General features: G+C 44.3%; 1 protein-coding gene across 1 annotated transcript in view; it reads left to right on the top strand.

Annotated features, from left to right (window-relative positions):
• LOC106566959 (espin) overlaps positions 1–21791 on the top strand; it is a 154114-nt gene that overhangs the window by 78492 nt on the left and 53831 nt on the right. Inside the window, 2 exon segments of the mRNA XM_045692758.1 lie at positions 2145–2306; positions 6323–6539. Of these exon segments, the coding sequence (XP_045548714.1) occupies positions 2145–2306; positions 6323–6539 (379 nt within the window).

The following is a 21791-nucleotide window of genomic DNA, read 5'->3' as shown; positions in this document are numbered from 1 at the left end:
CTTGTCCTGGAGGCAGAACTGAGCAATTTCCCCTTTAGATAGACCAGCTGCAAAGTCCAAATTGGCTATGTTGTAAAAATGTCTAAACAAAAATGAGCTTTTTGGTCTTAGGCTTTGTTGGGGTTAGGCATTAGGGTTTGCAGTGTGGTTAGTGTTATGTTTAAAATCAGGTTTTATGACTTTGTGGCTGTGCCAGCTAGTGACCACTCTGCTGAGCTGCCTCCAGAACAAGATTCATGACCAAAAATGCATTACCCACTGTGTGTATGCACGGGCACACACACACTTCACAAAGTGCTGCTTGGGGACCTTGTCTTTGACAGCAGACGTGAGCCAACAATACAAATACACCCATGAAGCCACAAAGGACAAGAGAAAAGAAAAAACAGGACAATACAAAGGGGAAGAGAGAGGTCAATGACGTTGGAGATATCGGTCAATTATTTCTGCCGGTCTTAGATTTGACAATTTATTGATCTGTTCAATGTCTCTCTAGCTTTTGCCACGGTTCCTTTTGAAAACTAAATGAATGCATTGAAAATGTAAATGGCGACAGCATTTGTGATGCTCTTGTTTTGGTGAGTTTTGACAGGAAAAGTGGGTGTCTGAATTGAGGAAGTTGACCCCATGGCTTCTACAGTGATATACTCAACAGCCATTTTTTTTATATGTATTTATTTCACCTTTATTTAACCAGGTAGGCCAGTTGAGAACAAGTTCTCATTTGCAACTGCGACCTGGCCAAGATAAAGCAAAGCAGTTCGACACATACAACAACACAGAGTTACACATAAACAAACGTACAGTCAATAACACAATAGAAAAATCTATGTACACTGTGTGCAAATGTAGAAGAGTAGGGAGGTAAGGCAGTAAATAGGCCATAGAGGTGAAATAATGACAATTTAGCATTAACACTGAAGTGATAGATGTGCAGATGATGATGTGCATATCACTTAGTAATATAGCATAATCCTGTATCTGGTTGGTTATACTCTGTACACTTGTAAAACACTATATAATTGTCTATAGTGATAAGTACAGAGCCCATAAGAAGAAATAGTTTTTACCTCAAACTTCTGCTTGGGTGCCGTGTGTTGTTTTGTACAGTGCAACATTTTTTTCCCATGTTTTTGTGAGCATAACTTCAGCAATCACCCTTAGGCTGTTCACCCACACTGAGTAAGCCTGGCCAAAAGTGGCAATACTTAACTGAGTTGAGGAGATGGAAAGAAAAGTCAGACGCATCCAAGCTTTTGCTAGAGTCAAACTTGCAATGTATATAGTTTTAATGCAATACTTTGCATTAGGTAAATACTCTACCTTTCAAAAAGACATAGGTGGAAAAGCACTACATTTTTACTTCCCGAACTGATTGAATGGAAAGTAATTGTCCCCAACCCTGGACTACCATAATATCATGAAAAGGCCTAGCTATCTTTGAAACATGGGTCCTTTCAGATAAACTGTTGTCAGGTGTCTGAGCTTTCTTCTCAACAGGTGGCCTAGAGAGCGAGGAATGGGAAAGTGAGCAGCCCGGAGATGCAGTAGAGGGCCATGTTACTGATCTCTGACCCCTCCTGTGAGGTCACGAGGGAGGGGGGGGCTCTCTTACTTCGAACAGGAACTGTGAATTCTTATTTTCTTTGATCCCAAAGGCTTTTGTGCAATATTAATGGTGATGCTTTAACCCAGAGGCAAAGAAGAAAATACTTTTTGTTCCTGGTGCTGTTAAAGCTGCTTCTGCTCTAAATCCTCCAGAGGTGACAAAATATCTTACATGTTTTACCCTCAAATGTCGACAAAACACAAATGTCCTTTTTGTGTAGATAGGTTTAATGTTAGGCGATGAAGACTTATTTTTATTTTGTGAATATTCTGTGGGCTACGCTTTGCAACTGTTTGCCTAAACATATATCATATAGAACAAAAGACGATCTGATCACTTAAAAAATCTTACTCCTACTTTTGAACTACAGTAGCTTTTATAGCTCAGTCATCCTTCCACACAGCTACTAAACCCCACATTTGGCCACACTGTCGGTATTTCAAAAGACCCAAATGGCAAGCCAAAAAAACAACACGCAAACCCTAACATATTTATTTACTCACTGCTCATTGGCCCCTCCCTTGTTTCTACCCAGCAACTGACTCCAGAAGAGAACCACGATAGGCTGCACCGGGTGGACTCCAACAGAAAGTCTCGAAACTTCAACAAGCAGCACAGCATGGGGGACTACTACAAAGCCCTGGGTAGCGACACGGTCGACGACCGTGGGATCCGAACCATGGTGCCTAACAAGGAGGTAAACAGGACCAGACAACCAGGCTTCTCCAACTTCAGTCTTTCAGAGGAAACTGGATGTGCAGGCTTTTGTTCCAGGCCAGCACTATAGACCTGATTCAACTAATCGTGGTCCATACCTAAGACCGTGATTAGTTGATCAACAGGTGTGATAGTACTGGGCTGGAACACAAGCCTCTCCAGGACCGTAGTGTATTCACTGTAGAAGAGGGAGACATTTGTTTTTGGGGGGGGGGTTCATGGGCTATTCCTCTCAACTTTTTAAATATATTGTCTGGATGTTCTGTGACATACACAAGACCAGTTCTGTAATAGTCAAGTCAGCGGCACAGCATCATGATGGCTACCGTACCGTGCCCCCCTACAGTCAACTGGCTGGCACCAACAGGACTGGCTCCCCAGTGACTGCCCTCTAGTCTAGCAGAAGTCTGTCCCTCCCAGGCCTTAATCATCACCTCAACCCAGGGCTTGCTGGCCCACCTCTCTGTGGCGAGGCAGGGTCTCCCTTGTAGAAAACATTAAGATCACATCTCTGTTGTATAAAGATTAACACAAAGAGAAAATAGACTACTGTCCTTAAGGGTTGCAGTATTGCTATGCTTTGAATTAGGTATATGACTTTTTTGCTCGATACCAATATCTAATATTTTCCTTGCCAAAAAAAACCCGATACCGATATTTTACATTTTTGCGGCCTTTTAAGTATTCTTGTACAGTTCTTTAAAAAAATTTTTTTTACCCCTTTTTCGCCCCAATTTCGTGGATCCAATTGGTAGTTACAGTCTTGTCTCATCGCTGACAACTCCTGTACAGACTCAGGAGTGGTGAAGGTCGAGAGCCGTGTATCCTCCGAAACACAACCCAACCACTGCCTCTTGACACAATGCCCACTTAACCCGGAAGCCAGCCACACCAATGTGTCGGAGGAAACACCATACACCTGGCAACGGTGTCAGCGTGCACTGCGCCCGCCCACCACAGGAGTCGCTAGTGCGCAATGGGACAAGGACAACCCTGCCGGCCAAACCCTCCCTAACCCGGATGACGCTGGCCCAATTGTGCGCCGCCCCATGGATCTCCCGGTCCCGGCCGGCTGCGACAGAGCCTGGACTCGAACCCAGAATCTCTAGTGGTACAGCTAGCACTGCACCACTCAGGAGGCCACAGTTAAATAGTTAACACACACACACACACACGGACACAGCGGTCTAAAGCACTGCATCTCAGTGCAAGAGGCATCACTACAGTCCCTGGTTCGAATCCAGGCTGTATCACATCCGGCCGTGATTGGGAGTCCCTTAGGGCAGCGCACAATTGGCCCAGCGTCGTACTGGTTTGGCCGGGGTAGGCCGTCATTGTAAATAAGAATTTGTTCATAACTGACTTGCCTAGTTAAATAAAGGTTACACACACCACACTGACCAAAAAGTTCTTATGTTGGCGTTTACGTATCTCCCCATTACCAGTAAATCATAATCAAAACCTATTTCTTTCACTTACTTGCTGTGCTGTTTCATTAATTTGTTCAGTCATTTCATTCTCAACCAGGATTTCATCACACATGTCAAGTAGTCAAGTTTCAGCTCTGTCTGTCCGTGGCCTCTCTTCCTCGGTGCGCACTGTCACCGTGTCCGTTTCCAGCTTGTCCTGCCGTCTATGTAACACTTCACGTAAAACCTGTTTCTTGTCTGCATCAAATTAGCGGTCCTTGTACCTAGCATCGAGCATGGTGGCGACAGTAAAGAGGCTCAGAGAGAATACCACCGAATCGCTTGTTCACATCCTCGGGTACTTTTGTAGGTTTTACCCCCACGGCCTGTTGGCAGTGTTGTTGAGCAGGCGTTTCAATGTCATGACAGAGGGTACCACGTCTGCTGCAGACGCAGTTGATGAGCTTATTTCTCCAGTCAGTTGTTCGAAAGGAGCTAGGAGTGTGTTCATGTTTCAAACATGTTCTCAAATGCCATTGAAATGGCAGCAGCGGTATGAGAACCAGCACATTCTTGAGCATGCAATACGATCTTCCTCAGTAGGGAATCCTTGTCGACCCACTGTGCTGTCAGACTCAGCATGCTGATGGGGCTGATATCGCTGGTCCAAATGTCATCGTGACGCCCATTGCAAGTAGCGTAATGAATTCCATTATCGTGGCGTTAATGGATTTCGCCTTTGACTTTTCTCGCTGAAATTGTCTTCAATTTTATTATGACATGCTCACCGATATATCGTGCATCCCTAGTTTGAATTGTTCCCTGGCATTTAATGGATGCCTTCATGTCATTGATAGGCCAGGGGTATAATTTAGTCTCTGATTTGAAAAGGCAAGGAGGAAAAGCACTGTACGCTTTGGCCATCAAGGACTGGAGTTGTGCACCTGGGGCTATGTGTGACTACGTAGGGCGAGACGGAGTTAGGTGTATTTTGTCTGTGGCCAACTTGTTGCGTTAGCCTTGGGTCACCACCATAGAAATATAATTGTTATAGAAAGTAATGTTATTTCTATGGTCACCACAGACAGCAGTGTTTGCCTGTGTCTCACTCTGTGTACCCCTGTTTGCCATCCGTTGACAACTTACTAACTGCTGCACTCTCATTTCCATCACCGCCCGAGTCTACGTCCTGTTGTGCAAAGTCACCTGCAGAACACAGACCCCCAAAAACTGAGTAGAATTCCATATCTTACAAAGTGAAGCTAACCAGGACTGACTGCGCTGACTGCACTACCAGGGAAATTAAATGCTTTAAATGCAGACTTGAATTTGTATAAACCAGTGCTTTATCTTTTTAAAGGTAATGTCTTGTTTCAGGTCTAATCTATGTTGGCTTTATGGTTTTGTTGTACTCACTAAACCTAAAGAATATTGTCTCAAATAAAATAAAATAAGCTAAATGTCAATTTTTGTGGTCAACACAGAAGAAACAATTGAGCGGACAAATATTTCCACAGACACGGATCAATCAGGTCTTGCACGCACAGTCAACAGGCCCCCCAGGGAGCGGCCCAAAATCTCCTGGGTATCAGTTTGGTGTTTCTACACTGAGCCAATTAGGACCTCCGTGGGGCGTCCCCGAGGACCAGACAGATGGCGCCCCACATCGCCCCCGGCTAATCATTATCGCCAGCTGGGGCCCGGCACGTGCTGGAGAGGGACCCCCTCGAGACCCCCCCTCTGGACGACCTCATCTCCTCATTATAGGGGAAGAGGGGCATAATGACAGGCACGCGTGTAAAAAGAGGAGGAGGAAAGGGGTTAAATGTCACGGTCCATTAACTCTGTAACAGCTGTGTTGGTGTCACTGTCAGCCTGTAGTGGGGGGTGGTGCGCAGGGGTGGGGGGCTGTTACTCTATTACTCACAGCAACAGATGCCCCCCACGCCCCAGAAGGACACTAGATTAACTCCATTATTATTCCCACTGGGTGTAATGTCTTTATGTGTAGATTTAAGACCGCAAATGTTTAATTGAGCCGTCATTTCAGAGTCAACTACAGTACCATACATCTGTCACAGTATTACTCCCCCTCTCTCCTCCCACTACAACAATGTTATTGGCCCAGCACAGCCCAGCTACTGTAGACTGTCTTGGCAGGTATTTCTGCGAAGACAGGAGTGATATGGTTCATTGGCTCCTACCATTATTACAACTTCCTCTTAGCTGTCAATGAATGAGATAACAGTAAGATCTGGATGGGTGATGTTTTGGTTGTGGCAAAATGGGGAGATGCTACCAAAAAACATAGATTCACAATTTGATCTGCATTTCTTCTTTTCACAATGTCCATGGCAAGAGATTGATTTGGGTTCAAAGGTAACTGTACCGTGTATGCAATTCAATGAAAAATGTGCTTTCGATCAAGTGCTGTACATAGTATTTGAAATCTCTGCATTTTATCTCTGTCAAAATGGGGCCCTTTATATTTAAGATGGACAGGCAACCCTTATCATTTTCCTCATGTTATATGTTTTGGCTGGTGGGATATGAACTAACCATTTTCCATTCTTTATGATCCAATCAGGGTTCTCTGTTATTGGAGGAGTCAGCCGACAGCCCCGCCCCCAGCCCACAGAACGGCACCACCGAAGAGTTGCCCCTCCCTCCTCCCCTGCCCCCCCTCCCCATCAGCAATCCCACCCCGGCACCCCCTCCTCCCCCGCCATTGCCCTCAGAAATGCCCACCTGCCAGTACAGCCCTTCCTCAAGCACCAACCAGCGACGCCCGTCCTCTTCAGGAAGTGAGTCATCACTCCTGCTATCTTTCGCTTTCTCTTTTTCTTAATTTTTCTTTCCTCGCTTTCACTTTCTCTCTATTTTCACTACCACTTCCTTCCTTTCTGGCATGGTGCTTCTCTCCTCTTGTAACTAAAGTCCATTCTGAACATGTTTTTTCTTCTTGTTACATTTGCTAGTTTCACAGATGGCAAAACCAGTGTGAAGTGTCAATAGACTCCTTCTCCACTCCCCCTGATAGTGCAATAATTCCTGGAAAGCTGAGTTGCGGCAGGCGCAAAACTGGAACAATGTTATCTCATTCTGTAGCCCGAGAGATGAGTCTGGATTTACCGTCCCAGATAACTGATTACAAATGTATGCCTTCACTCAGGGCTATCGTTACCCTGAGAACCGGTTTAGTGTTCAGCAGTTTCCTTAATCCCCCCCCCCCCCCCTCGTGACTGACTGGCACTACCTGACATGGTTGCTCTTTACCCTGTCTGCTCCTGTTTTCTAGTTACACAAATCGTGGTTGTTTTCCATGGTTGGGGGAATTGTGTTGAATTGTTCCATTCCAGAGCATTGGGGCGCTGCGTCAGCACCATGTCAGCCTCTCTATAGTCGAAACCATAGAGGGAGAACTTTCTCATATTTGATTTGTCCTGTTGAATTTGACACTCATCTGTCTCCTATTAAGGTCTTCTACTAACAAGCTCTCTTCTTCCTCCTTCAATTGTGTCAATGGTCCTATCCCTCTCTCCTCTCCCCCCCTCCGGAACACATGCTGTCTGTCTGCATGTGTCTACCCCTTCTCGCTCTTCTCCTCTTCTCTCTCTCCACTGCTGCCTATCTAAAGGTGCGGAGTTTTTGTCCCCCTCTCCTCAGCCTGAAGGCGGCCCACTTAGGGTGATAAAGAGTAAGTACTAGTAACTTCAATTGAACTTTATTTATCCCCTCATGGGCAATTAAGGTGCGTCTCAAATCAACATCCTTGTCCTCCCTCTGGGCAGAAGACCTCTCTTTTAACCCATACAAACCATTTCCTTTATTTTCTTCCTCTCCTTTCTTTCACATCCACCTGCCATGGTGCTTGTCTTACCGTCTGCCTGCTGGAGACTGGTTGTCATTGACGACACAGTCGATTAGGCAGAAAACTACAAAACAAATAAGTGGTCAGAGGCTGTATCCTGGTTGGTTGATGCATGTAATAAATGGGCAATACATGGGTTATAAAGAGGTAATAAGAGTGAATTAAAGCTGTAATTATAGATGGGTGTGGAACAAAGAGCCCAGAAAGCTTATTCAAATTAGGTGTGTGCAAAGTTTAGAGCGTCACAGAAAGACATACAAATAGAGCAGACATGATTCTGGTCAATAACATGGCAGAGAAGCATTGAACATACCCTTTCTGCACAACACATTTCTATCTGAATCTTCCAAAATAAGTAGTCCCAATAAGACCAGCAAGACACATTTCCTCCTGACAAGAGGGAGTTAAAGGGGAATTTCACCCTGGGGAAATCTGGACTTGTTTTCATAATGTCTGAGGCATTTCTAGGACCGTGAGATGTTTCACATATAATTGCCCAGGAGAAAGGCAGGTCAGGGCTTCCCCCACAGAATGATGCACCCTTTGACGGCTTGCGGTGTATTGATGTAGTCCAGCTCTGTGGCATTTGGCGAAGGCTGTTATACTGTTTGTGGGTTCAGATATAGTTGTCCTTGTTCGATAGAGACATTGAATGTCTTTCAGCGATGTTCCTGTCAGCAGATTCATTGTTAAATATACGAGCAGACATTTATTTTTTTCAGTCTCTGAAAGACTACAACTTGTGTTGGGTGGTGCTTCATGCTCTGGCCACTGTCCCTCTCCCAAGATGGGCTTTTTCGAAGAAGAGGCGGACACTTAACAACAATCCTTTGGGCAAAACTGAAAGAACTGACCTGACGCAATTGCTTCAAGTGATTCCTCTCATCAACACGAATTCGACGATGGAGCCTCAGTTAGCTCCATGGTGACATTCAACCATACATGTTCCAACCAGAATATAGCAAAGATGATTTGAAACAAAGGGTTGGATTTAGCAAACTTTAGAAGCTCAACTATGGCCGATGCCAGCACCATGAGGGCAGATGACAAAATACGATTTCTAGCTAAGTAAAATATTTTTCCTGCAAGCCACCTAGCTAGCTATCTAGCTAACTTTAGTTTATTTACTGAAGCCCATATTGTGTATTGCTGGCTAACTTACTACTGTGTTATTGTGGAAGGGAAATCAAATTATTTTTCTGTTTGCTAACTTCGCTAGCTAGGTAGCTAGCTAACTAAGTTAGCTAAACAACTACCGGTAGCCATAGAATGTAACCTATTCTCTTTTTAGTCATAAATATTGCTAGCTACTAAATAGCAAACTACAACGTTACAACCAGCCATCTAAAGCTTGGTTTACTAGCAAACATTAGCACAGTATTTTTTTTTTTACGTGTTATTTATTACATTGTTTAGGTAATCAGGTAATCTTAGGTTTTATTACATACAGTCGGGAGGAACTATTGGATATAAGAGCAACGTCAACTCACCAACATTACGACCAGGAATACGACTTTCCCAAAGCGGATCCTCTGTTTTGCCCACCACCCAGGACAATGGATCGGATCCCAGCCGGCGAGCCAAAACAACGGCGCCGCAGAAGAAGGGGCAGACGGACCGGTCTTCTGTTCAGGCTCCGGAGACGGGCACATCGCGCACCGCTCCCGAGCATACTGCTCACCAATGTCCAGTCTCTTGACAACAAGGTAGATGAAATCTGAGCAAGGGTAGCATTCCAGAGAGACATAAGAGACTGTAACGTTCTTTGCTTCACGGTAACATGGCTCACTCGAGACACGCTATCGGAGTCGGTACAGCCACCTGGTTTCTTCACGCATCGCACCGACAGAAACAAGCATCTCTCTGGTAAGAAGAAGGGCGGGGGTGTATGCCTTATGATTAACGAGACGTGGTGTGATCATAACAACATACAGGAACTCAAGTCCATCTGTTCACCTGACTTAGAATTCCTCATAATCAAATGTCAACCGCATTATCTACCAAGAGAATTCTCTTTGATTATAATCACAGTCGTGTATATTCCCCCCCAAAGCAGACACGTCGATGGCCCTGAACGAACTTCATTTGACTCTATGTAAAATGGAAACCACATATCCCGAGGCTGCATTCATTGTAGCTGGGGATTTTAACAAGGCTAATATGAAAACAAGACTCCCTAAATTCTATCAGCATATCGATTGCGCACCCCCGTCGTGGACCAGGATGTCTTGCTCCTAGACAGACTAAACAATTTCTTTGCTCACTTTGAGGACAATACAGTGCCACTGACACGGCCCGCTACCAAAACCTGCGGACTCTCCTTCACTGCAGCCGACGTAAGTAAAACATTTAAACGTGTTAACCCTCGCAAGGCTGCAGGCCCAGACGGCATCCCCAGCCGTGTCCTCAGAGCATGCGCAGACCAACTGGCTGTGTTTACGGACATATTCAATCAATCCTTATCCCAGTCTGCTGTTCCCACATGCTTCAAGAGGGCCACCATTGTTCCTGTTCCCAAGAAAGCTAACTTCCGTCATCATGAAGTGCTTTGGAGAGACTAGTCGAGGACCATATCACCTCCACCCTACCTGACACCCTAGACCCACTCCAATTTGCTTACCGCCCCGATAGGTCCACAGACGACGCAATCGCAACCACACTGCACACTGCCCTAACCCATCTGTACAAGAGAAATACCTATGTGAGAATGCTGTTCATCGACTACAGCTCAGCATTTAACACCATAGTACCCTCCAAACTTGTCATCAAGCTCGAGACCCTGGGTCTCAACCCCGCCCTGTGCAACTGGGTACTGGACTTCCTGACGGGCCGCCCCCAAGTGGTGAGGGTAGGTAACATCTCCACCCCGCTGATCCTCAACACTGGGGCCCCACAAGGGTGCGTTCTCAGCCCTCTCCTGTACTCCTTGTTCACCCACGACTGCGTGGCCATGTACGCCTCCAACGCAATCATCAAGTTTGCAGACGACTACAGTGGTAGGCTTGATTACCAACAACGACGAGACGGCCTACAGGGAGGAGCTGAGGGCCCTCGGAGTGTGGTGTCAGGAAAATTAGCAGAGTGCTCCTAATCTCAGCTTGTTACTGTATAAAAGACACCTGTCCACAGAGGCAATCAATCAAATCAGATTCCAAACTCTCCACCATGGCCAAGACCAAAGAGCTCTCCAAGGATGTCAGGGACAAGATTGTAGACCTACACAATGCTGGAATGGGCTACAAGACCATCGCCAAGCAGCTTGGTGAGAAGGTGACAACAGTTGGTGCGATTATTCGCAAATGGAAGAAACACAAAAGAACTGTCAATCTCCCTCAGCCTGGGGCTCCATGCAAGATCTCAAATCGTGGAGTTGCAATGATCATGAGAATGGTGAGGAATCAGCCCAGAACTACAGGGTAGCTCTCCGTGAACAGGATTCTCCAACCCTGTTCTACATGGTTTTATCATCTTGAACCACACTGGCTGCGTTTACACAGGCAGCCCAGTTCTGATATTTTTTTCAACTAATTGGTCTTAATCACATCAGATCTTTTTTCAGAACTGATATGATTGGTCAAAAGACCAATTAGTGAAAAAAAAGATCAGAATTGGGCTGCCTGTGTAAATGCAACCATAGTCCTTTATCCGGCTTCGGTACATTGGCAATTGTGTTTGGCATGGTGGGCTGAGGAAGCGGAGACTCTTTGTTCTTATGGCAATGGGCTTGTCCTGTCTGTGGTGAACAGCCAACTGGATAAGACTCTGTTGAAAGTGGTTTAGGGCTTCTTAACCACCAACAGTTTGGTCCTCTTGTAGAACATTTGCTGGTACTGGTTGTGGTGGTTTTAGCATTTTACACTTTTTTGTGGAAGGGCAACACGCCTTTGTTGGTAAATATCAATCAAATGGGACTGGCTAGCGTATTGTTAAGGGACAATGAGAGGACAGTGGGAGCTGCTTTTGAGAGGAAAGATCAGTCAACAAAGTGAATGGGCTAAAGAAGGTGTGAAAAGTCTAAGAAAGGCTGTTCTTAAACAGTATGAATTGTTGTGTAAAAAACACCAATCTCAACGTCAACAGTGAAGAGGCGACTCCGGGATGCTGGCCTTCTAGATAGAGTTGCAAAGAAGAAGCCATATCTCAGACTGGCCAATAAAAAGAAAAGATTAAGTTGGGCAAAATAACAGACACTGGACAGAAGAACTGCCTAGAAGACCAGCATTCCGAAGTCGCCTCTTCACTGTTGACGTTGAGACTGGTGTTTTGCGGGTACTATTTAATGAAGCTGCCAGCTGAGGATTTGTGAGGCGTCTGTTTCTCAAACTAGACAGTTATGTACTTGTCCTCTTGCTCAGTTGTGCACCGGGGCCTCCCACTCCTCTTTCTATTCTGGTTAGAGTCTGTTTGCGCTATTCTGTGAATGGAGTAGTACACAGCGTTGTACGAGATCTTCAGTTTCTTAGCAATTTCTCACATGGAATAACCTTAATTTCTCAGAACAAGAATGGATTGATGCGTTTCAGAAGAAAGTTCTTTGTTTCTGGCCATTTTGAGCCTGTAATCGAACCCACAAATGCTGGTGCTCCAGATACTCAACTAGTCTCAAGAAGACCAGTTTTATTGCTTCTTTAATCAGGACAGCAGTTTTGAGCAGTGCTAACATAATTGCAAAAGGGTTTTCCAATTATCAATTAGCCTTATAAAATGATAAACTTGGATTAGCTAACACAACGTGCCATTGGAACACAGGAGTGATGGTTGCTGATAATGAGCCTCTGGACGCCTATGTAGATATTCCATAAAAAATCTGCCATTTCCAACTACAATAGTCATTTACAACATTAACAATGTCTACACTGTATTTCTGATCAATTTGGTGTTATTTTAATGGACAAAAAACGTGTTTTTCTTTCAACATCAAGGACAGTTCAAACTTTTGAACGGTAGTGTACATATTTTTATTTATTTCACCTTTATTTAACCAGGTAACCTAGTTGAGAACAAGTTCTCATTTACAACTGCGACCTGGCCAAGATAAAGCAAAGCAGTGTGACACAAACAACACAGAGTTACACATGGAATAAACAAGTGTACAGTCAATAACACAATAGAAAAAAAGAAAGTCTATATACAGTGTGTGCAAATGTCGTGAGGAGGTAGGCAATAAATAGGCCATAGTAGCGAAGTAATTACAATTTATCAGATTAACACTGGAGTGATAAATGAGCAGATGATGATGTGCAAGTAGAAATACTGGTGTGCAAGAGCAGAAAAGTAAATAAAAACATTATGGGGATGAGGTAGTTAGATTGGGTGGGCTATTTACAGATGGACTATGTACAGCTGCAGCGATCGGTTAGCTGCTCAGATAGCTTCTCAGATAGCTGATGTTTAAAGTTAGTGAGGGAAATATAAGTCTCCAGCTTCAGCGATTTTTGCAATTCATTACAGTCACTTGCAGCAGAGAACTGTAAGGAAAGGTGGCCAAAGGAAGTGTTGGCTTAGGGGATGAACAGTGAGATATACCTGCTGGAGCGCGTGCTACGGGTGGGTGTTGCTATCGTGACCAGTGAGCTGAGATAAGGCGGAGCTTTACCTAGCATAGACTTATAGATGACCTGGAGCCAGTGGGTTTGGCGACGAATATGTAGCGAGGATCCAGCCGACTAGAGCATACAGGTCGCAGTGGTGGGTGGTATAAGGGGCTTTGGTAACAAAACAGATGGCACTGTGATAGACTGCATCCAGTTTGATGAGTAGAGTGTTGGAAGCTATTTTGTAGATGACATCGCCGAAGTCGAGGATCGGTAGGATAGTCAGTTTTACTAGGGTAAGTTTGGCGGCGTGAGTGAAGGAGGCTTTGTTGCAAAATAGAAAGCCGATTCTAGATTTAATTTTGTTTTGGAAATGTTTAATGAGTCTGAAAGGAGAGTTTACAGTCTAGCCAGACACCTAGGTTTTTGTAGTTGTCCACATATTCTAGGTCAGAGCCGTCCAGGGTAGTGATGCTAGTCAGGCGGGCGGGTGCGGGCAGCGAACGGTTGAAAAGCATGCATTTGGTTTTACTAGCGTTTAAGAGCAGTTGGAGGCCACGGAAGGAGTGTTGTATGGCATTGAAGCTCGTTTGGAGGTTAGTTAACAGTGTCCAAAGAAGGGCCAGATGTATACAGAATGGTGTCATCTGCAATGAGGTGGATCAGGGAATCACCCGCAGCAAGAGTGACATCGTTGATATATACAGAGAAAAGAGTCGGCCCGAGAATTGAACCCTTTGGTACCCCCATAGAGACTGCCAGAGGTCCGGACAACAGGCCCTCCGATTTGACACACTGAACTCTGTCTGCGAAGTAGTTGGTGAACCAGGCGAGGCAGTCATTTGAGAAACCAAGGCTATTGAGTCTGCCGATAAGAATACGGTGATTGACAGAGTCGAAAGCCTTGGCCAGGTCGATGAATGAGATGAGTAATGCCAAATATGTAAACATTATTAAAGTGACTAGTGTTTCATTCCTTAAAGTGGCCAGTGATTCCTTGTCTATGCCTATAGGCAGCAGCCTCTAATGTGCTAGTGATGGCTGTTTAACAGTCTGATGGCCTTGCGATAAAAGTTATTTTTCAGTCTCTCGGTCTCAGCTTTGATGCAGCTGTACTGACCTCGCCTTCTGGATGATAGCGGGGTGAACAGGCAGTGGCCCGGGTGGTTGATGTCCTTGATGATCTTTTTGGCCTTTCTGTGACATCGGGTGCTGTAGGTGTCCTGGAGGGTGTGTAGTTTGTCCCCGGTAATGTATTGGGCAGACCGCATTTCCCTCTGGAGAGCCTTGCGGTTGTGGGCGGTGCAGTTGCCGTACCAGGCAGTGAAACAGCCCGACAGGATGTTTTCAATTGTGTATCTGTAAAAATGTGTGAAGATTTTAGGTGACAAGTCAAATTTCTTTAGCCTCCAGAGGTTAAATTTGGCTCTGTTGCGCCTTCTTCACCATACTGTCTGTGTGGGTGGTCCATTTCATTTTGTCAGTGATGTGTACGCCAAGGAACTTGAAGCTTTCCACCTTCTCCACTGCGGTCCCGTCGATGTAGATAGGGGAGTGCACCCTCTGCTGTTTCCTGAAGTCCACGATCATCTCCTTTGTTTTGTTGGCATTGAGTGAGAGGTTGTTTTCCAGGCACCACACTCCTAGAGCCCTCACCTCCTCCCTGTAGGCTGTCTCGTCATTGTTGGTAATCAAGCCTACTTCTGTTGTCGTCTGCAAACTTGATGATTGACTTGGAGGCGTGCTGGGCCACGCAGTCGTGGGTGAACAGGGAGTGTAGGAGGGGGCTGAGCACGTACCCTTGTGGGGCCCCAGTGTTGAGGATCAGCGGAGTGGAGGTGATGTTTCCTACCTTCACCACCTGAGGGTGGCCCGTCAGGAAGTAATATAGTAATGACTATATGCTGTGGCAGAGCCAGGATGAAATTCCCCTTTAATGTGGGGTGGGGGGGGGGTCAAAGGGACTAAAGACTATTAAATCATCACCCCCAAATGAAATCTGCAGCAATAACCCTTAGAAATTAACCCTAAACCTGGTGCCATTGGTCCCCATTGCCGTCCCATTCTGATCCTATTGCTGTTACATTGTGGTCCCATTAGCGTTCCATTGTGGACGGCTATTTACTGAGTAGTGCACCTGTCAGTAGCTTTCACCTACTTATTGCCTTTCTGGCAAACGTCCTATGTCCACACCCTCAGCCTAAACACAACCATGCACACATAGTGTTCGCACACACACACCAATCCACACCCGTCGTCTTTGCCTCTAGAGAAAATACCACACCACGCAAACCTAAGCCTGTCTGCATTTGTGGACTCTGAACTGCTAAAGTTTAGCTTGTGCTCCTCAATGAAGATTTACTAGGGCCAATTAGACGAAAGTAGGCCCACTGGAGAGTAATACCATCAGTTGTCAGGGGTTTCTATTTTATGAATATTTTGTGTATGGTCTTTGTGAGGATTTATATCTAAATATATGTATGAAACATAGTTAATCAGTCCAATTTAAAGGAATTCGGTGAATGTGACGTGTACCTTTTAGTTTTTGAATGGATGATGGTCCGGGATGGTGTCTAAGAGCTGAAAGGTGCCTGCTTCTTGATCTCGCCTTATATCAATGGTCAGGCTGGCTCTGTGCGCGTGTGCCGGGGTGGGCGGTTGGTCAGGTTGCTCATTAGCTTGACTGGCTAAGATCGCTCTCTCCCTCCCACTAATCCACCCTCAGAGCCTCTGTGAGCATAGGGTGGTGCTGGACGAGGCAGGGTAAGGCAAACGGGAGAAGGGGAAGGGGGGGGGGGTGAGGCTGGACCTTAAATCCAGGCCCAGTTTGGCAAGCCGCTCGCTGTCAGCGCCAATTACCGCTGATTCCTTTATATTTCTCCCCAACTCTGATGGGTCCTTTATAGATGGCTGCTCTCTTTTCTCTGAGGATAGAGATGGAGAGAGCGCAGGAGGGAGAGAGAGCGAGGGGGGAGGAGAGGGAGTAAGAAGGGGTGGGTGGTTGCTCAGTCAGCCTGTTGCCGTTGCCTCCTGTTTCTGTTGCTTCGCAGCAAGTCGGGTTTTTGCCTCAGTCGGGCAGGAACGAATGAATGATCTAAAGTGAACTGGGTCGTCAAATTCAAAGGAGTTCCATACATGAATTCAGGTATCTATCCTACTCTTTTATTTATTTGTGTCAAGACTTATGCTTTGTCTGTCATTGGGATGTTAAAGATTTTACCTTTTGGTATGATGAGTCTGTAGTTATTTGCTAGTGTTAATTTTATCATATAGTTAAGTGTTTTACCTGCTGATTGAGCTGTCAGTCTGAGGCATTTAGCAGGTGATTTTGTTGTGAGGGTTCAGGCAGCCCTGTTGAATGTACCTTTTAATTGTTAATGTTATTTGAATACGTTTGTGGTATCTGATCAAATTGAGTTGTTTGCGCTTCATTTCTTTACATTGACTTTACGAAGTGTATTTTCCATTTTTATAAATCACTTTAGCTGTTCAATATGGCAGGCATTGCATAAGTATGTTTCTCAGGTAACATAACAATTGTTTAATAACTGTTATTGCGGTAATAGTCACCATTGTCACTTGATGCATTATGACAGTTCAGACAAATCACCTGTTGGCATCGCAGGTTGTGTAGCCTATTCATTACTTTACCAGATGGAAACCCCCTATTGTTTCTCTACTGTCCTTTACACCGTTACAATTTCCGAACAAAGTGCTTTTGTTCCCCGGATTTAACAATAAAGACCGCAATTAATAGCAGACCCTATTTTAGGGCACAATTCTGTTGTAAAGGGATTAGGGCTCGTGGCAGCCTTTTGTTTTAACTAAGATTCTAGTTTTAAGTCTGAAACTTAGTTTTACACAATGAGCTGTTATGGACACTGTGCCGGAGCATCCCTAACCTGTCCATTTTGATTGTGTTTCGAATCGGTCATGTGAAATAATTTGTTGCCCCTTTCTCTCAATAGCAGCAAATTGGCAGTGTGTCAATATATCGCTCCATTGGTTCTAGAGTGGTGCAAAGTCCTGTTTTTTTCCTTGATGCTGCACTCACAGATTATTTGCAGATTTGCTGAAATATATAATTCGCTGCACATGACCCCTCTGCCCAAAATTGTTTGGTTTTCGTTTCCAGACCATATGATGAATGGTGATTAGTTAAATGGAAAGTGGAGGCCCCATTATAGTCCTTTCACGAGAGTGTCATTTTACTACAAGTGCAGCCAGGCAGGTACTCTAAAAAGAAGACAATAAAAACAGCATCAAAAGACTCCTCTCTGCACTCGTCTCCCCTTTTGCGTTTCACACATGCCTTAGGTCAGTATTGTCTGCCACCGACTGACAAAGAGAGAAAATATTCAACAGCCAGATGTCTACCGGTGCCCAGTGTCCCTCGCCACCCAGGCTCTCTTGCTCAGCTCAATTATACTGTAGTTTAAAAAGTATATTAAGTAGGAAAAGGCTTTCCTCAGGGTCCTTAACTGAGAGTATTCTGAACATTAGACCTATCAGGAAGTTGGTGTTCCTATCTGTACCAGTGTAAGAGCAGTGGGGTTCTAAGAATTGCAAAGAGCCTGCGGTATTAGTGGAATGAGAGTAGTCTTCAATCTACTATATGTAAATAAACCTTAACCCAACAGTAATTGTAATTTATATACTTAAAAAGGTATGATCATTATTTTGCCACAGGCAAGATTGAAACCCTGGTATATAGGAGTGGAAGCCATTGTCGTTACCATTAAACCACAGAGACTTGATTGTTGACAGTCTAAAATGGTGGATTTAGACAGCAACAGGCGAAATGGTGTGTTTTTACATTGTCCCACAGTGAAAACGTAGTTGATTATTCCTGGCTTGCTAGTTACCTTGCTAGCTACATTTCCAGATTAGATTGAAGGATGGCATGCTAGCAAGTTAGTCTATATTTGTTAATAAGACAGTGCTAGCTAGCTAGAGAAATAAGAAAGTCTTTGTGTGGTCAGTAGCCTAGTTAGGGTCAGTAGTTGTGTGGTTGTGGTCAGTAGTTATGGTCAGTAGTTGTGTGGTTGTGGTCAGTACTTGTGTGGTTGTGTTGCAGGTTCTTTGGGCCCTATAGTATGGATTTGTTCAGTGGTTGTGGTCAGTACTTGTGTGGTTGTGTTGCAGGTTCTTTGGGCCCTATAGTATGGACTTGTTCAGTAGTTGTGGTCAGTACTTGTGTGGTTGTGTTGCAGGTTCTTTGGGCCCTATAGTATGGATTTGTTCAGTGGTTGTGGTCAGTACTTGTGTGGTTGTGTTGCAGGTTCTTTGGGCCCTATAGTATGGACTTGTTCAGTGGTTGTGGTCAGTACTTGTGTGGTTGTGTTGCAGGTTCTTTGGGCCCTATAGTATGGACTTGTTCAGTAGTTGTGGTCAGTAGTTGTGTGGTTGTGTTGCAGGTTCTTTGGGCCCTATAGTATGGAATTGTTCAGTAGTTGTGGTCAGTAGTTGTGTGGTTGTGTTGCAGGTCCTTTGGGCCCTATAGTATGGACTTGTTCAGTAGTTGTGGTCAGTAGATGTGGAAGTCATTAACATTAAGTCATGGAGATTTGAATGTTGGCAGTCTAAAATGGCGGATTTAGACAGCACCAAGCGAAATGGTGTGTTTTTACTTTGTCCCACAGTTAAAATGTAGTTGGTGTATTCCTGTCAGTAATAACAATAATTATATTGATAACTAGAAAAGGAAGTCTCAGCTGCCTGAAAGTATTATAATTATTAATGTTAGTGGAAGAAGTTTACAGGTGAAAAGTCTCTGTGCCCTTGAGCAAGGGACTTAATCATCCTCAATTGCTTTTCTAAGTCACTCTGGTTGAAACACCATGTTAACAAATGGGAGTTATTGGAGTTAAAAAGTTGGAGTGTTTAATTTAAAGTTGGTTTGGAGTGTGTATCTTAGAAGGTGTACAGCAGTGTTCCAAAATGTGCAGATTTTGTTCACAATAGACCTCCATGTTAAAATTTGCATTTTGCAATACATTTTTTTGTGTGCTTTTTACCCTTTTTTTTCTCCACAATTTCTTGATATCCAATTGGTAGTTAGTCTTGTGCCATTGCTGCAACTCCCGTACGGACTCGGGAAAGGCAAAGGTTGAGAGCCATGCATCTTTCAAAACACGACCCTGCCAAGCCGCACAGCTTTTTGACATACTGCTCACTACCCGGAAGCCAGCCGCACCAATGTGTCAGAGGAAACAACTGGCGACACGAGTCGGCGTGTATGCACCCAGCCCGCCACAATGAGTCACTAGAGCGCATTGGGACAGTCATTTTTGTAATTTCTTAGAATTACTCTTGCTGAATAATATTTTTTGCAATGGATTAGGAAGTGCACTATTTTTTGTCTACCTTTTCTATAGCCAATTGGTGGTGACTGAGCCTGTATTTGGTCAGGATCTGTCTCTGTTTTGTATCTCTGACAGAGTAGAGAGATTCTGCCAATTTGTATGATCTATTTAGAGCCAAATAGCACATTTGTGTTTTTGTTTCATTTTCCCAATTTGTCAAATAGGAGGTTTTAATTTCTGTAACAATCTAATTAGATGTTCCTGTGAATTGAAAGGATGTTTTGGGGCTTCATTTTAAATAGTGCCAAAATGTTAGTGTCCTTTTCTTTATATTATCAATTAGAGCAAATATTCCGTGTTCCGCTCTGCACACATTATTTGGGACTTTCTTTCTCTATTGTTTTCTTTCCCTCCCAATGCTTATAATCATAATTGCAAGTTGGACCCTAAACCTCACTTCAATATAGTGAAATTGGTAAAATGACACAATTGAGTATTTTGCACCAGATTTAGATTGGATATTTATTTTGGAGAATTGTATTTTTATGGAGTAAAATGTTTTGACAGACCAAAGCCACCACAGGCACAGATCTTTAGTCCCTGGTAGTTGTACCATTGGGCATGTTCAATTATGTTTTTTCCTATGAAGGAGTGTCTGGTTGCTGGCCTAGTGGTCCTCTGTAGCTCAGGTGGTAGAGCATGGCGCTTGCTACGCCAGCATAGTGGATTCGATTCCTGGGACCACCCTTACATAAAATGTATGCACGCATGACTAAGTCGCTTTGGCTAAAAGCGTCTGTTAAATGGCATATATTGCTGTTTATTGCCCAGTTGATGCAGTATTCCCATAGAATGTCTAGTTGCTCCTGTAGACCTTGCTCTGTTGGTGACAGCAGGACAACGTCATCTGTGTAGAGCAAGTATCTGACATCCTCGTCTTTGAAGGTGAGTCCAGGGGCTGCAGATCAGTCCAACAAGGCTAGTTTGTTGATGTAGATGTTGAACAGGGTTGGACTGCACCGTTGTCTCACCCACACCCCTGCAAAAAACTCTGTTCTCTTATAGTGTAGTTTAATGCAACATTTGTTATTCACATAAATGGATTTAATGATGTCGTATAGTCTACCCCCAATGATGCTTTTTAGGGTTTTGTAATATAATCCATCATGCCAAATGGAATCAAAAGCATTCTTAATATCAACAAAACATGCAAATACTTTCCCTCTGTTGTTCTGATGAACATGCTGGTTTATTAGCGTGTGTATGTGGAATGTTCTGTGTTTGGGTAGAAAGACAACACATTTTTTGCTTAGAGCGTTCTGTTTTGTGAGGAGGGTCTGAAGTCGGTCATTGAGAATACAGTATAACAATTTTTCCCATGTTACTCGCGACACATTCACCTATAATTTTTAGGGTCTGATTTGTCACCTTTTTTGTATATTGGGGTTATGAGCGCCTGGTTCCAAGTATTAGGGAAGCATCCACTTGATAAGAGGGTCTTTACACTTCACAGAAATACCCTCTGCTACACATATACTGCAATATAAACTTGTCACATCTCGACCGCTACCTCCGACACTCGCCCGACAGACAGTTGCCCGCCTCTAATCTGGGCAGTGTAAACAGAATTATTAATTCAGTCGCAATTTGCTTTTACCTCATATGACTTCCATGATATTGATAAAAGGAAGCCTGGTTTGTTCTAGGGTAACTTTAATATGGTAGCTAGTGTAAGCCTAAGAGCGCCTTTCAGCTAAACCAGGGCTCTCCAACCCTGTTCGTGGAGAGCTACCCTCCTGTAGTTTTTCACTCCAACTCCAGTTGTAACTAACCTGTTTCAGTTTATCAGCTAGCTAATTATTACAATCAGGTGCGCTAGATTAGGGTTGGAGCAAACAATGCAGACAGAAATAAAATAATATAATAGATAACAAAAGGAATAAATACACAATGATAATGTGGCTATATACACCGGGGAACCAGTACCGAGTCCATGTGCAGGGGTATGAGGTAATTGAGATAGATATGTACAGATAGGTAGGGGTAAGGTGATGATAATGAGAAAAAGCCGCAGCGTATGTGACGAGTCAGAAGGGTTAGTGCAGATAGTCCAGGTAGCTATTTGGTTAACTATTTAGCAGTCTTGTGGCTTGGTGGTAGAAGCTGTTCAGCATCCTATTGGTACCAGACTTGGTGCGTAGGTACCGCTTGCCGTGCGGTAGCAGAGAGAACAGTTTATGAATTGGGTGGCTGGAGCCTTTGACAATTTTTAGGGCCTTCTTCTGACACTGCCTGGTATAGAGGTCCTGGATAGCAGGGAGGTTGGCCGCAGTGATGTACTGGGCC

The sequence above is a fragment of the Salmo salar genome, chromosome ssa13 (genome assembly GCF_905237065.1).
Source record: "Salmo salar chromosome ssa13, Ssal_v3.1, whole genome shotgun sequence".
Taxonomy (NCBI): domain Eukaryota; kingdom Metazoa; phylum Chordata; class Actinopteri; order Salmoniformes; family Salmonidae; genus Salmo; species Salmo salar.
The sequence above is the reverse complement of the archived record's forward strand: the minus strand, read 5'-3'. Positions and strand labels throughout refer to the sequence as shown.